Here is a 14,434-nt window from a genome sequence, read left to right as displayed (position 1 = left end):
ATTCCTTTCGGCTAGACCAAGCAGTGGCTGGAAGGGTATGTATTCAAACAATCTTGCACCAAAATAAGTCTGGTTTAGTTTATGTCTTTTGTTGTTTTGGCATGTGCTTTTCTGCTTGCAAACAAAAGGAAACTTCTTTCCCGTTTGCTCAGCACTGGTGTCTAGTTATGGCTTAAATGACGTGTGACAGGAAACAGGTAGCCCGAAAATGAGGGAAAATTTTATTCAGAGAGATTTTCATGGAAGTAATTTTTTTCAGAGGGATGCTAGTCCCCATAAAGAGTTGGGCTTGCTTCTTTTTTGATAAAAGACAGCTCTGCAGAGCTTGTAAATGAAGAAAACACTGTGTCAGCCAAGCCTTTTTTTCCAGACTCGGTAGCTCTTAAGAGCATAATTAATGGGGAGTATAGGAACCATTCTTTCTGCCTCCCTCCCACTTATCCTCTGGATTTAATTACACTGGAAAATTAAGTGGAATAAAATATCTTGCAGCAGACATTTTGCAATAGCTGCCTCTTGTGGATACTCTCATTTTAGATGAAGCATCTCTCTTTTTTAATCTCCTGCCTCCCCTTCCTCCCACTTCCCTGTTAAGATTTTGATCCTATCTTACTCCTGTCTGCACACACACTCTTACACTCAACCTTCTTAGCCTGTCCTGGCTACTGGATAAATCATGAATGTTGTTCTCTCTGAGGCTGGTAAACTCCCTCTTTGTATTTTGGCCCTGCACCAGACCACTTAAACACTGACAGCTCTCTGCTGTCTTCCTACAATGTTCAAATAGCCCAACAAATTTTGGAACAATTCTTTTTATAAAAAAAAAAACAACAAAAAAAACCAAACCCCCAAAACAACCAATCATAGCAAAAACAAGGCACTCGGTGCCAAAAGTAACCAGTGTTTCTCTCCTCAGTGTTCTGTTATGTCATGTAGTGATAACTCAGTGCATTGCCCAGCTAATTACACCACCTTTCTAGGTGCAGTTAAGTGCAAGTATTGAAGAGCATGGTCACATACAACCACCAACTCAGTTGAAGACATTCAATTTGTAGGCAAGTGTAGACCATTGTGAGGATTGTAGGTACCTTTCTTACTGACAACCCAACCATTGTCTTCATGTTTAACTGCCTGTCATTCTGATAATTAAAGCAGAAATGTCTAACCAAATTTTTTTGTTCCAGTTTGAAACTGCTTTGTAGCTACACTAGTGGGGAGGCACAACAGAAACAATGCCAAGATTAACTGCAGTGATATTCTTATTTTTAGACAAATAAGTATGTGTCTAAGGAGGAAAAAAAGGAAAAAAATTACAATCTTGTCAGTATTAGTGTCACGGTCAGTGTCAGTATTATAGTTTTATCCTGCAAGAAAAAAAAAATAAATCTGAGAGGCACCATGAAGTGCAACTGAGATGTAGAGGGCAAGGAGAAACTAGGATTATCCAATGACAGTCTACACCCCTAAGTTACCTGGGGGTTTTAATCTTCACATAAGTACACTCATAGTTTGCTATGTTTGAGTGCTATAGGAGCCAGAAGTAATCTTCTGAGGTTGGGGTTGTAGCTAGAACAGCTTAGCGACCTCGGTTAGAGCATGACTTGACGCTGCTATTGTGATGGATTGGTATATAGTAAAGAAAAGGACATTTCACTTCAGTGAAATATAATGCTTTTTTTACTATACACGTGTCTCTCCTTGGAACTAGACTGAGATGACCAGAATGAGTTTGTGTGATTAGGACCTCAAGAGACACAATCTCTAGTTGCTGTCTAGATTGGACTGTAACCCCTCAGTTCCAAATAGTTCTCATTAGAAAATTTTCCATTTTGCAAAAAATGGGTAGCAGATGTGATTCTTTTTTTTCCCATTTCTTTTTAATTTTATTCCAGTTTTATTAAAATTAATCGTGACACAAAGGGCACTCATCCAATATTGTGGCAGCCATCAAATGAGAAAATGGGTGCAAAACACGACGAAGCTAAAGCAGCCTCGCTTTCTCCTATTTTAACATTTAATTACTGTATGGCTTTACACTTCAACCAACTTCGGGTACTGCTCAGAAATGGGTAGAAAAGGAGGAGAATGCCACTAGATCTTTGGTATATCATTTGTGTGAAGAAAGAAGAAACGAAACATGTCAGTATTTGATGTTAAATAGTTGTTAGTGACTGCACTTACTGAGATTATTATGTTACTCTTCAGGTATGAAGCTCTGTTTCCACTGGTGCTGTCTGGTTTGATGTTTGTGTGGATAACTATGGAGCAAGAAGCACTGCAGCATTATGGTCTTTCACTCAAACCAAAGGTAACAGCTCCGGATAGTTATATCAGGTTAATTAACAGCTTTATCTTTTTCTTCCCTTGAGGATATAATAGATATTCTGAGTGGTTTTCACAGAGCAACACTTTGCATTTCTTTAATTTTGGGAAGCCAGTATGAGCTGTTTTATGAAATAGGAATGTGACCTTCTAAGAAAGATTTACAGTTTATGTTACTGAAGATACTCCATATCAGAGCCATTTCTAGGAAGGCTGGAAATCAGTTTGACTTAGTGATATGTTCTGTAGGCTACAAAGCTCTGTTTGTCAAGCATAGGGCTAATTCAACATAAGGTACAGTAACTCTTTAAATGTTACTGTACTTTTTTTTATTCTGATGGCACATTCATAGGTGAGAGCCTGAAAAGAAATAATTTGATTTCTGAAATGACCCATAGGAAATACCAGAAATCTTAGTTTGACTTTGTCCTTCCACTCTTTCTTCAGGGAGTTTTATTTCTGATTAGACAGACAAGGAGCTGGAGACTAACTTGGAACTAGCACCTTCTCGGATTTGCCTGGAGAGGGAGTTTTGTAATCAATGCAACTTCTTTCACCTTAAAATTTAGTATATTGTCAGCAATGTTCAAAGCCGATGCTGCTGCACTGCTACTTAGCTTTTAGATTACATCAAGGGTTTAACACACTGTGGCTATGCCATTGATTCGGTTAGATCTGAAGTGCCGGTTGCAGAGTCGTCTGGGTGCTCAGAGCCAGGCAGGGGTGCAGCACAGCTCTCCCGCCCTTCTCCCAAATGTGCCGTCCTTGGTGCAGGTCACAGAGAACCTGGGTGCAAATGCATGGGAGCGGCCAGAGTCACTTGTAAGACAAGTGGCAGTACACATCTTTCCTTCCTTTCACAGTTAATAATTAGGGAGAAGTGCCAGGAGGTGAATTCTGAGCCAGGGCAGTCACCAGCGCGGACCTGACACATACTGTGGTTTTGTGGTTCTCCTGCAAGGGAGGCAGTTTTAAAACTTGAGAAAGAACAGGCTTTACCAATTTAAGGCTGAATATCAGAAATAAAAATGGGAATTCCTTTTTATTTATGCTATGTATAGTTACGATATTTTGTGTGAGCGTGTTCCGTAGCATCTTAAGTGACAGCGAAGGAATCTGAATGTAAAAATGTACACTTGGCGTGAGGCCATGATTGCATCCGGAGGTTTCTAGCACAGCAGAATAATCTGTGGGATGTACTTTCTCTTCTGCTCTAGAACCCACTCTACCTTTTGCATCTTCTAACAGCGCACCTCAGTAATGCTTGCCTGTCTGATGGTGGTCTGATGTTCTGTACGTTTTAAAATAAAATTCTATTAAACCGGTATTAAAAGTGATGAACACTTTATTAATGCAAATGAAAAGAACATAAGTAAGCTGTAATTAAGTTTTCTGTTGTCACTCCCTGTATGTCATTTGACTTTTGGTTTTAAATGAAATGAACAATAAAGCTTACCCCTGCTTCCCATTTTTAGATTAGAAAAATCATCTTTAGAATGCCTGTTAATATATGCCACAAAGTAAATCTTGTATTAGAGAATCCAGCTCAGTTCTCTGATGATGTGAGATTATTTTTAATTAAAATGTTATCAGTGTTGAATGTCTATTACTTGAATTTTTTCTTTTCCCCAGTGAAAAGGAGTTCATTGACCTCTTAAACTCCATGAAGACAATTTCTCTTCAGGTCAGGTGATACTGTGCTGAGAACTGATTGAAGGAGATGGAGAATATTTTAGTATTCTCACTCACAACATAAGTCAACTGAGGATAATTGCGGTCTTTTATTTCTGTGGGTCTTTATCCACATCCTCCTGTGAGCAGTAGAAGTGCGTGTGTGTAGGAGGAATATTTATGATGAAAAAAGATGATAAGTCTAAGGCACAGAAGTTCATTTTTAGTGTAGATAACAGCAGAAGCTCCACTGTTCATTTGATCATCTCACTTGTACAATCTTTCTGGCAGATTCATTAAAGTATAATGAAAATACGGGAAAGGTTTGCAGTCCTCATCATAGTGCTACTCTAAAAACAGCTGATAGGGAAGTAGGTTTATTTCTCATTCATTTCAGTAAAAATATGGTGGTTCAATCAAAGTACATCAGTTGATACTTGGTATTGATTTCTTCTGCTGTCTTTCCAGCTTGCTGGTTTCGACTTCGCCTATGCGACTGATATAACTCAGTTTCGACAGCTCCACCTAGATGACATCCGCAGGTCTTTCTTCTTTGTATCCTTTCACCGGTTGCTGCATTCCAGGGAAAAGATGGGTTTGTTTCAAAAGGCCCTGCAGTCAAAATTTGTAGCCTGGTAGGCTCTGGAAACAAAAGCTAGTGAAGACGATTTAACTGATGTTGCTTAAAAGACAATGGTCTTGTACATTATGGTTTTTGATAATGTATTAAGAAATCCAGTACAAACTGCACTGGTTTGGAACCTGGCTCCTTGGCCACCTTGAAAAGTTTGGTCTCTTATGACCAAGTTGAGGTAAACTTTCTTCTAAGGAGTCCTGTTTTCAGTTTGGTTTTATTACATTTTGGCTGGAGGGAACTCATTCAACTTTCACAAATCATTTAGAAAAGGTGATTTTAAACTTATTGTCATTTTCTCATTTTTAGAATATGGCAGTGTGTTAGGAAGGCAATGTTAGGGGGCAGGCATTGGCCATGGCCAGGCAAATGAGATGAGAAGGAAAGTTCCTGCAGACTTTTAGTGAAACGTGTTCCCAGAATCTAGCCTAGAATTATTTATATCACGTGGTTTCTCCTGTTAGAAATTATATGGGCTTGGGAGGGAGGTGCTGTTTGTTCACTACCACAGCAGTTATTTTGCATTCGTGCAATGAAACTGCTGCTGATTTTTCTTTTTTTTTAAATACTGTTGAGTTGATAAAGTCATTTTTCTCTTCCATTGTGGGACTGCAGTTAAGTGAGAGGTATTTGGCAGCAAGGGTGATGGGTGTGAAAGTGAGAGAGAAATTATAAGCCGGTCTAGAAGCTATGGGTTTCTAGTGCAGGTGGGTTATCATAGCTGGAGCTGGGGAGGGGATTGTCTCAATACTGGTTCCTGCAAAAACAGGCTTTATAACTCGTGGGATAACCAAATCTGAGAGGGTGGATCCCAGTCACAGAGTCTACGCTGTTGGAATTTGGGACAACGCTGTTGGACATTGGGAACCTGCAGCAGAGGAGGTGTGACAGATACCTCATTAAGAAGGCAGTTCAATGTTAAGGAAGGAGGCAAAACAATTTGCTAGGTGTTGAATGTTTGTGTTTGCTTTAGAGTATACCTGAAAAGCAACTGAGACACCTTTCAGTAAATTTATCAATTTCATTTGCTATTTTGCTATTTTAACAAAAAATAAGCTAACTTTTAGTAAAGCCACTGCTGTCAGATGCTAAAAATTAGCCAAAACAAAAATCAATCAATCCAATTGCATTTTTTAAAGCTCCAGCATAGACCTTCTTTAATCTAACACTTGAATGAAGCACTACTTTAATCTCATCTTAATCTAAAACACCTGAATGTATTTTGTCCCGCTTCTGAAAAAATACACACTTTGCAGGTCTCCTTTGCAGAGACCAGGTATGATACACACCTGCTCAAAAGATGTTGTGCCTTTAATTTAGAAGCTGTTTAATGTTTAGAAATAGTGGTATTAGAAGACAAACCTTTTCTACTAGAGCAGTCACATTGCAACTATGACCCAGTGAGCTGTATATCTTAAGATTGTCTCAAAGTTCCTATATAGGGCCCAAAAGTCAGCATGTGCTGAGGGACCTTATAGCCTGATCTTCCAGAAGAAGATTCGGATTGCTTATGCTTAGCATTTTGATTAGACCTATGTGCTACTGGTATTTTTTTGTTTTATTGCAGAACTGTTGTTCTTATAAATCTTAACTGGCAGAACTGTGCTATGCTGTTAGACTGCTGTGTTAGTAAACTTGAAACGATGTGATACCCTTGGGAAGCATAATTTCTTTAGTTATGCTGACCTAATCCTTCCAAAATATTGCATGCAGAATCCCAACAATTCTGCTGAACAGTTGGTAGCAAATTGTTTGTGCAGAGACTTAAACGATCCAGTGCAGGAGTTACAACAGGAGTGGAAGGACCAGAGGGAGTTCTGGCAACAGCAGCCAATCGTAGCGACTAACCCTTTACCTGATGCAAAAAAAGCAGTTAAAAACCATTCTTTGACTGAAGAGACGTGAGCTATAATGGGCCCCAATGAGCTCAGGAGGTAGAATAATATCTTTCATGGGCTCATGTAGCAGCAAGCGGTGTACCTAGAGGAAAAGTGCAGAGTTTATAAAAAAAACCTTCCAGCTATATAGATACTGCCAGAGTATCCCTTCCCTCAAGTAAGGAAAAAACTGGGAGTCCCAGTTGCAATGATAGACTCAGCATAACCTTTAGACAACAAATCTATGGGAGGGATAGCATAGGAACCTTTAATCTTGTTTCATAGCCAACTACCTCTTCCACAGTCAATTCCTCAATAAAGCCATCTCTTCTGGTGTGCAGTACACATGCATATGTCATTACATTCTGAAAAAGCATGTGCGTTTGAATGCACAGCTGGGATTGTGGTCCAGGGATGTTCCTGTCTTGCTAGGTAGGGACCCAGAAAAAACAAGCTGCAGCTTTCTGGCAGGAGCCTCAAGACAGGCTCTAAAATCTTCCCCAGGCAGTGCCTGTCTTTTAAAATTGACACAGTCATGTGTGAAATCTTGGGTAGAGCTAGACAATACTTTGGATTTCTTAATGCAGTGGAAAGCTGTAATAGCGGGTCAGCTTCTTGTAGTTTCATGATAGGATTGTGAAAGTAAATTGCAATGAAGGGGGGAAAATGCTGGGTTTGTTTTACTGCAGCCATTTCTGTGTGTATTTTCCTTAAATAAATCTAGGTTTTCTTCATAGTGACAGCCTTTTTTGGCACTGGAAACATAGCTTCTGTTAACAGGTAAATTTCATTCATTGATTTGAGACACAGGGTACAAAAAATTCTTCCTGCAGTTGGCATACTAAATATAAATTTGGTTAGCAAAATCAGGGCAGCAGAATTAAAGCAATAGCCAGTGGAATAATGATAACAGTATATTTTGTTTCTGCTCTCTGTAACATGTTCCCTAAGAGCCTGAGCTTGTTGGTTATGAGGTTGTCTCAATTTCCATTAGAAGTTATTGGCAGCGTGAGCAGAGAGAGCTCGGCTGCTCACCAACAGCACGGTGCCTCAAAAGACATGAGCAGAGAAAAATTGTGGAGAAAGAAGAGTGAGGTTGGCACTCCCTGCTATTTTAATATTTGAGCAAGAGACGAGAAAGTTGGCAGCCTTGTTTAAAAATGTATATATATACAGTGTGTTACAGGGGTAACTAAATGCTCTATTTTTTTAATGGAAAATGCCATTTCAAAGATATGTTGTAATATCGTTTTCATGTTTCTCTAGTTTTGATCCTGCTTCTGTCTATTGTTTCTTGACTGTGTTCAGTCCCTTTATGATGGGAGGCTTGCTTGTGCTGAAGGTTAGTAATCTTACCTTAGTGAAATTCTCTCAAAGAACTGTTTAATAAATAACTTATCATGTACATGCTTGTAACTATGCAATTTACAAAAACGTATATATGTATTTGAGCTTCATTAGCCTTCTTAAGCATATGTGAAGCTTTCAGCCTTCGTAGTGTTTCTAGAGATGGATTCTGTTTCCCAAAAGAGAAAAGCTGAAGTGCATGGAAGTATAATTTAACTGCATTAGATCTGTTTATTGTATTAAAATGGAAATTTTAAATGTTGAAAAGACTTAAGTTATTTAAAAAATGATAAGCTTTCCCTATAGCATAATATCTACAGAAACATTGAGGATATAAATATTTTATTAGCTCTATCTACATTACATTAAGTACAGGCTTTGAATGCCCTACTGATTAGATTGTGATTTTACAATGAATATTATATCTTACAATTTTTAATAGTCTAGCAAAGATTGGATTGCACTTCTTGTTTGCAGGCAAGGTGTGGGAGCTCTTTTCTAATATTTGAGTAAAGGATCTGCCAGAGTGGTAAAGAAGCAAACGGGAAGGGGGAGACATGGTATTTATGGGTTATTGCTAAAATAAGCAGTATTTGCTGCCTCTGCCTTTCTGGTGCTTCAGTCCCAGAGAAAGCAGACTTAAGTTACAGCTATAGCGTGTGTTATACTGCCGGACATAGCTCAATAATGCCAGAGAACAGGTTTTAGCAATGCATGTACGTACACTGCTAACTTAAGGATTACAAGTCAACTTTGGAAAGAGGAAAAGGCAACATTCATGTTTCTAGCTTGTTTGTTTTGTTCTTAGTTTACTGAACTGTTTACATTTGCTTGACTTCACTTTGGAGAGCCAGTGTGATCCTTGCCTTAGTGAATACATTCTATATTCAGATATTTTTGTGTTTGAGATGAGATTGTCCTATTACGCTTGGAGCTCTACAGCCTGTCACATGAGATATTGGAACTGAATAGTTCTGTCTTCTCGCCTTGTTGAAGTATTTATCAGTAGTGCTAAAATGGATAAATGGAGTGAGGATCATTAATGTGTTTTAATTATAGTTTTCCATATTGCCTCATGGCTTATTTCACTGCAGTTCAGCTATGACCATGGAAGGGGTTTTTTATTCATTTACTAAATGTGCTTCCTGCAAAATGAGTTTCTACCCTTTCTCGCCAATATTTTATTTTTGTAACATACACATTCTGTAATAATTCCAAAAGCAGGAGAATGTTTCCACAACCTGCCAGGTTGTTTTGTAAATATGGCTATAAACCAAAATGTGGCTTGTATTTTAAACAGGTTGTAATCCCATTTGTTCTGGTATCATGTGCTTTCGAAGCTGTTCAAGTCACAACGCAACTGTCTTCTAAGAGGTACAGTAAGTGCTATATTTCTGCATTAGTGAGGGTTTCAAATCTATTTTGCAACAATTCAGAATTGTCAAATCTCAACCTAAATTTAAAAAAAGCAGTAGATCATGTTATTACTTTTATTTGTTTATTGTGGTTTGGGTTTTTGTTCAGTGATTTTTGCAAGCTCAGGATTTCTTTTCTTAGTGATAAATGAGTATAAATGGAAGTGTTGGCCCTGTCTGAAACAATCAGATATTTAATATTCTTTGCTGACAGTACACAGAAGGAGCACTTTTCCCCCATAATATAGAAAAATGAGCAGAATTTAAAGTCTGATTTTTGTTTTTTATTGCGTCTCTGTCTGTAGTATAGTATTTTTGAATACACATTTATAATGTAACCGATTTCTAGCTTTGTAGCACTGACCTCACCACAATCAGCATTTAAAAAAACCCAAAACCCTGCTGGATGCCCTTTCATTGCAGTTCAGTGCTTCTCAGGTGTGTTCAATATTACATATTTTTTGCAGTAGGACTAGATGGCTGTCAGTCCTTTCCCCATCTCTGAAGACTTTTCAGAGAGAATGCGAGACGGATGCCCAGCCTTGCAGAGTCCTGTATCCAGACTTGAAATACTCTCACACTTCTCACCGTCTCAAGATTTTTACCTTTTTTAACTGTTAGCCCTCCCTACCCTTTTCAGTGGACCCAGTGCTCATGACTGAATCCTCTGCTCATCATGTGAGATTATGGATGCTGCTGAGATAGAGGAGGTCCCTGTCAGCCACACGATTTTGAGTTTGTCACTGTGGAATGTTGTGTGGAGTTGACCAAAAGTCTTGCTGTCAGTGGCAGCGGGACAGCAGCGACTCTCTCCTGCATATTGCTTAGCTGAGCAGGAGGAAGCTGCCCTGGCTCAGTGTGATGCTCTCTGCCTTTCTGTTTGTTTTCATCCTGCCTGTGCCCTGCCTGTTGTCTCCTTGTACACCACCCAGTACTAACAACGGACAGGGCAGCCCGAAATCTGACTTCTTGTTGAAAGGGCAGCACAAGGCTCACCATCCCTTTTATCTTCTTTGCCTTAGCTGTGTGTGCAGCATACTTGGGCTGTTCCTAGACCCCCAAGGAAGGGTATTCGTACTCCTTACTAAGGCTTATAACAAGAGCAGGGCTGCATTCAGGAATTGGGGTTGCTCAGAAGAGCTAGCAGTTTCCATTTCTAATGCTCAGGCATCATAAAGGTCAGCATTTCCTAACTTGTGAATGCTTGCCTTGGCAGCGCTGATGATATTGCAGGCTTTTATGGAATGTGCATCTGAGTGTGTGAGAGGGGAAACGATACCAACTTCTAAAACCAGGGGACGTGAATATGTCTGTGCCACTTGATGAGGCTGTGGTTGTAACTCCGGCTGGTATTTGTGCCAGCTTCATTTAGCTGTGCTCAGGTAACAATAGCAGCGATACTGCCACAGCATCAGCCTAGGAACAAGGCAGAAACCACAAGACATGCCCGGGATCCCTGGAGAGGTTGTGCTCTGATTGCCAGCGCGTCCTGAAGACTGTGCTGCACTCTTTATTGCTCTTGCTGCCCCTGCTAGATAAATTAAGCCATCACAGGGGACAATGTTGTCTTTGCAGTGTATAAACACGCCCTAAAATTAGCATTATCCTTCTGTTGTGAAAGGCTTCCTGCAGTTCAGAAGGGCAAAAAGTAGATTTTTGTGATTTGGACAAATTGTTCCTAAACTCCTCATTTACAGATTAAAGATTTTTTTTCTTTTTCTGTTTGTGGGGAATGTTCTGTCAGAATATGTTCTTGGAGCTTGCCTGTGAAAACAGCCCTCTAGCTGAGTGCCTCCTAGGCACTACAAGATTGCAACATCCTATCTGAGCCATAGCTAAGTGGAAAGAAGCCTTTCAGTGCATCAGATACAGTTGGTTAGTTGCATCCTTATTTACTAATGAAGCATAGCTGACGTAGACAGTATCAGAAACTTCCTCATCAGGACTCATTGGTATGGGTGTCCCCTCAGTACATACTCGTGCAACACTGCAGCAGGACGTTTTCCAAAAAAAAGCTTCATGGATTTATGATGGTAGTACTGATAAATTAAATGTATTCTAGTTAAAGACTTCTCTGTTAATGGGTCAGCTGCTTGCAACATTGCTTCGGTGTCATTAACTTAGAAACTAGTTTTAACCGGTTATAGCAACTGCTTTCATGTAATTTAGGATTTACATAGTTTAATGAAAAGAAGATTAGGTTAACAGGTGAAAAAATAGCTCTGCGTGTGCCCTTCTGGTTCCTTTTACTGGCTGCAACCTACTTTCCAGAAGTAACCTGCCGCCTAACAGAGAGGCCCATGGAGTTGGGAGCACGCCACCAAAATGCTGGGTGTTCCCAGAGCAGCTTATGGGCACCCAGAGATCTGGAAGGGGGGGCGAGCACCTCCTTTAGCAGCTTTGTACCCAGCAGGGTGGTTGTCAGGATAGGACCCACCAGCTCACTACCTGTCTGCCTATGCCAAACAGCTTTGCTCACTCTTGAGCCCATCTTGAAGCTTCTAAATCATCTTTATTTGGCCTAACTGGCACAGGAGCTCCCTGCATCATGGGCAGGTGCTGTTTGTAAGATGCTCTTGTTCTCCAAAAAATGGCTCGTGTTGCAAAATTGAAACTGTTAATGTGAAATGTCTTCTTCAAGCAGGGTGGGATTACAAATGCCAGATGACCTAGCCATGTATTTTAACTGTTCTCTAATACATTGAAATGTATCTGAGTGATTGAAAGGCAAGAAATCATATCTTATTTTAATTTCTTTATGGGGGTTTTAATAAGCTTTGTAATATCTGTGGCCATAAATAAAGGTTGATGGTCTGGTTCTTTTATTTTTCTTTTTCTCCTTTGCAGCCTTTTCCTCATTGTTCTTGTGATTTCAGACATTATGGCTTTGGTAAGTTGTTGTTGCACATTCTCTTCAAATAAGATCAAGAAGCAGAGGGTTCTCCTAATTCCATCTAGAGAAATCTGAATTTCTTTCAGACTTCAAAGTTTTTGTAACTAGGGCAATGAATTGGATTGAAATCCTAGCATAATTTAGAGATAAAACTCCTCCAATCACTGCTCTTTGAATTTCATGTAATTAATGCTTCTGAAAAAGCAATATTCTCATAATAAGAAGAGACAAAAATGAAGTAATAAGTTATCATTCTGAGTTTTTCATGTGCTTTCCAATCAAATTCCTAGGAAGAATTTAAATAAGAATATCAGTTTTAGCTGTGTGCAGAATTCAGTTAATTTTTTCAGGAATTTTGAATCTTACTCACCCAACCTTCCCTTGAAAAAGAGAGGATAAGGAGAAGGGCATTACCCACCAGCTCTGTTAGAGTTGTCAGAAGCCAGGACATCAGCAACATCCAAAAAGACACTTTGTGCCCTTTGTAATAAGCTGTTAGGAAATGCTATCTTCAGAAACTTTGCACCCACAAACCAAGCTAGCTAAAACAACCCAAAGCTGAACAATACCCCAACATAATTTTTACAGATTGAAAGTACATTTTTGTTGCCCTCTCAAACTGTCTTCAACCCAGCAAGCAGTGCCACTTGGTATCACAAGGTAAACAGAAACCTTTTCAAAGCAGCAGGTAGAGCTGGTGTTCTCACTTCATATATGCTGTTTTAGTTTCATCCCTTTGGAGTAAGCATTTCTGATGTGATTTCCTTGTACATTGTGATCTGTGGATCTCACCTGATAGGAAAAACAGTGAGTAAAAAAAACAAATAATGACTAATTTGTCTGTAGAGTGACAAATGGAAAAGGTAGAGTTCTGTGTAGTTTCAAATAAATCTGTGTGACTAATCTGGTTTTTTTATAACTTCCACAGGAAAAGGTTTAAAATACAAAAAACCCCACAGTCATTGCATTTCATTAATAAAATCAGTCTAACTAAACCAAAAGAAGAGTGCAGGCATGTACTGGTGTGTAGCAAGCCCCAGTGTATCAAGGTCTTACATACTCTCCTATTTTGGTTTAACTATTTTAAAACAAGTAGCAAACATGTACTTGGTGTACAAACCAAAATATTACCAAAGAGGTTTGATATGCAGAAGCTGTGTGTATATCAAGAAATGAGAAAGTTGGGGGGGGGGGGGGGGGTGGGGGGTGGGAAGAGAGAACTGATTTGTCTTGAATCAATGTGGCCACCAGATAGTATCTGGGGGATTCACTAATAGACAAGTGCTGTCTTCTCCCGACATTATTCCCATTTTACAGGTGGGGAACTGCCAGAGTTGCCTAAAGAAGTTTGTGGCGTAATTCCATGAAAACAATATGCAGCCTTCTCTTTGGCACTAGGTGTTATTTGGGATCCCATTATTTGAAACAATAAGGTGGCTTGGCTTTTCTTATTGAAAAAGTTCTCTGCTAGTAATCTTCTGTTTCTTGTAAGTCCAGCTTGACAGAACTTAGTCCATCTTTAACTATTTGTGTTTGATACCATGCTACATCTATTTCTGGCTCTTAGACTATTGGTCCAAATGAGCATTCCTGGAAAGGTCTTGCCCTTGTTCTACTTGAAGAATTAGAAACTTGGAGTAAACAGCCTGAAAACAAGGTTTCTAATTTTGTGTTTCAAATTGTGCAATGTTGATATACTAATCAAAGTTGTTTTATTTCCTAGCATTTTTTCTTTTTGGTTAAAGATTATGGAAGCTGGCTGGATATTGGAACAAGGTACAGTATTTTTTTGCCTTCATTGCATTTTTAAAAGGTTCATAGGTTAATATTGTTGTTTATCTACTCAGAACTCTTGTAATTTTTTCCAATTACTCTCCTTAATCAGATGCTTCAGTGATGTTCCCTGTACTTAAAACATATGTGCACACGTATGTGCACACATGTATACATATCCCAAGCTAAAGCTTGTGTCTTAAAATCTGTGCCAGAGCAACATGGAGTAAGTAATGAATCTAGCATGGCAAGAAATACAGTTAGTAGGATTTCTTTGATTTCTAAAGAACAGTAATTACGCAAAAAAAAATTAGTTACTGTTTTGCATTTTAATTAGTCGTGATTGCTGTTAAAATAGAAATTTATCAAAATTATTAATTGTCTTGAATCTAGTTAAGCCTCCATATACAATCTCCTGTGACTTAATGAGCCTTGTGCAAATATGTTGGTGGCTACCAAGACCCATGCATTTATCCTCCCCCTAGTTCAGGAGAAGTAAATC

At 39.1% G+C, this 14,434-nt stretch overlaps 1 protein-coding gene across 1 annotated transcript in view; it reads left to right on the top strand.

Moving 5' to 3' along the window:
- PIGN (phosphatidylinositol glycan anchor biosynthesis class N) overlaps positions 1–14,434 on the top strand; it is a 110,037-nt gene that overhangs the window by 88,323 nt on the left and 7,280 nt on the right. Inside the window, exons 22-28 of the mRNA XM_049823972.1 lie at positions 2,206–2,308; positions 4,462–4,548; positions 7,229–7,284; positions 7,771–7,846; positions 9,152–9,225; positions 12,114–12,156; positions 13,883–13,935. Of these exons, the coding sequence (XP_049679929.1) occupies positions 2,206–2,308; positions 4,462–4,548; positions 7,229–7,284; positions 7,771–7,846; positions 9,152–9,225; positions 12,114–12,156; positions 13,883–13,935 (492 nt within the window). The remainder of the gene's footprint in view (positions 1–2,205; positions 2,309–4,461; positions 4,549–7,228; positions 7,285–7,770; positions 7,847–9,151; positions 9,226–12,113; positions 12,157–13,882; positions 13,936–14,434) is intronic.

The sequence above is a fragment of the Accipiter gentilis genome, chromosome 20, assembly GCF_929443795.1.
Source record: "Accipiter gentilis chromosome 20, bAccGen1.1, whole genome shotgun sequence".
Taxonomy (NCBI): domain Eukaryota; kingdom Metazoa; phylum Chordata; class Aves; order Accipitriformes; family Accipitridae; genus Astur; species Astur gentilis.
Note: the sequence above shows the minus strand (reverse complement) of the source record. Positions and strands in the feature narration are given on the sequence as shown.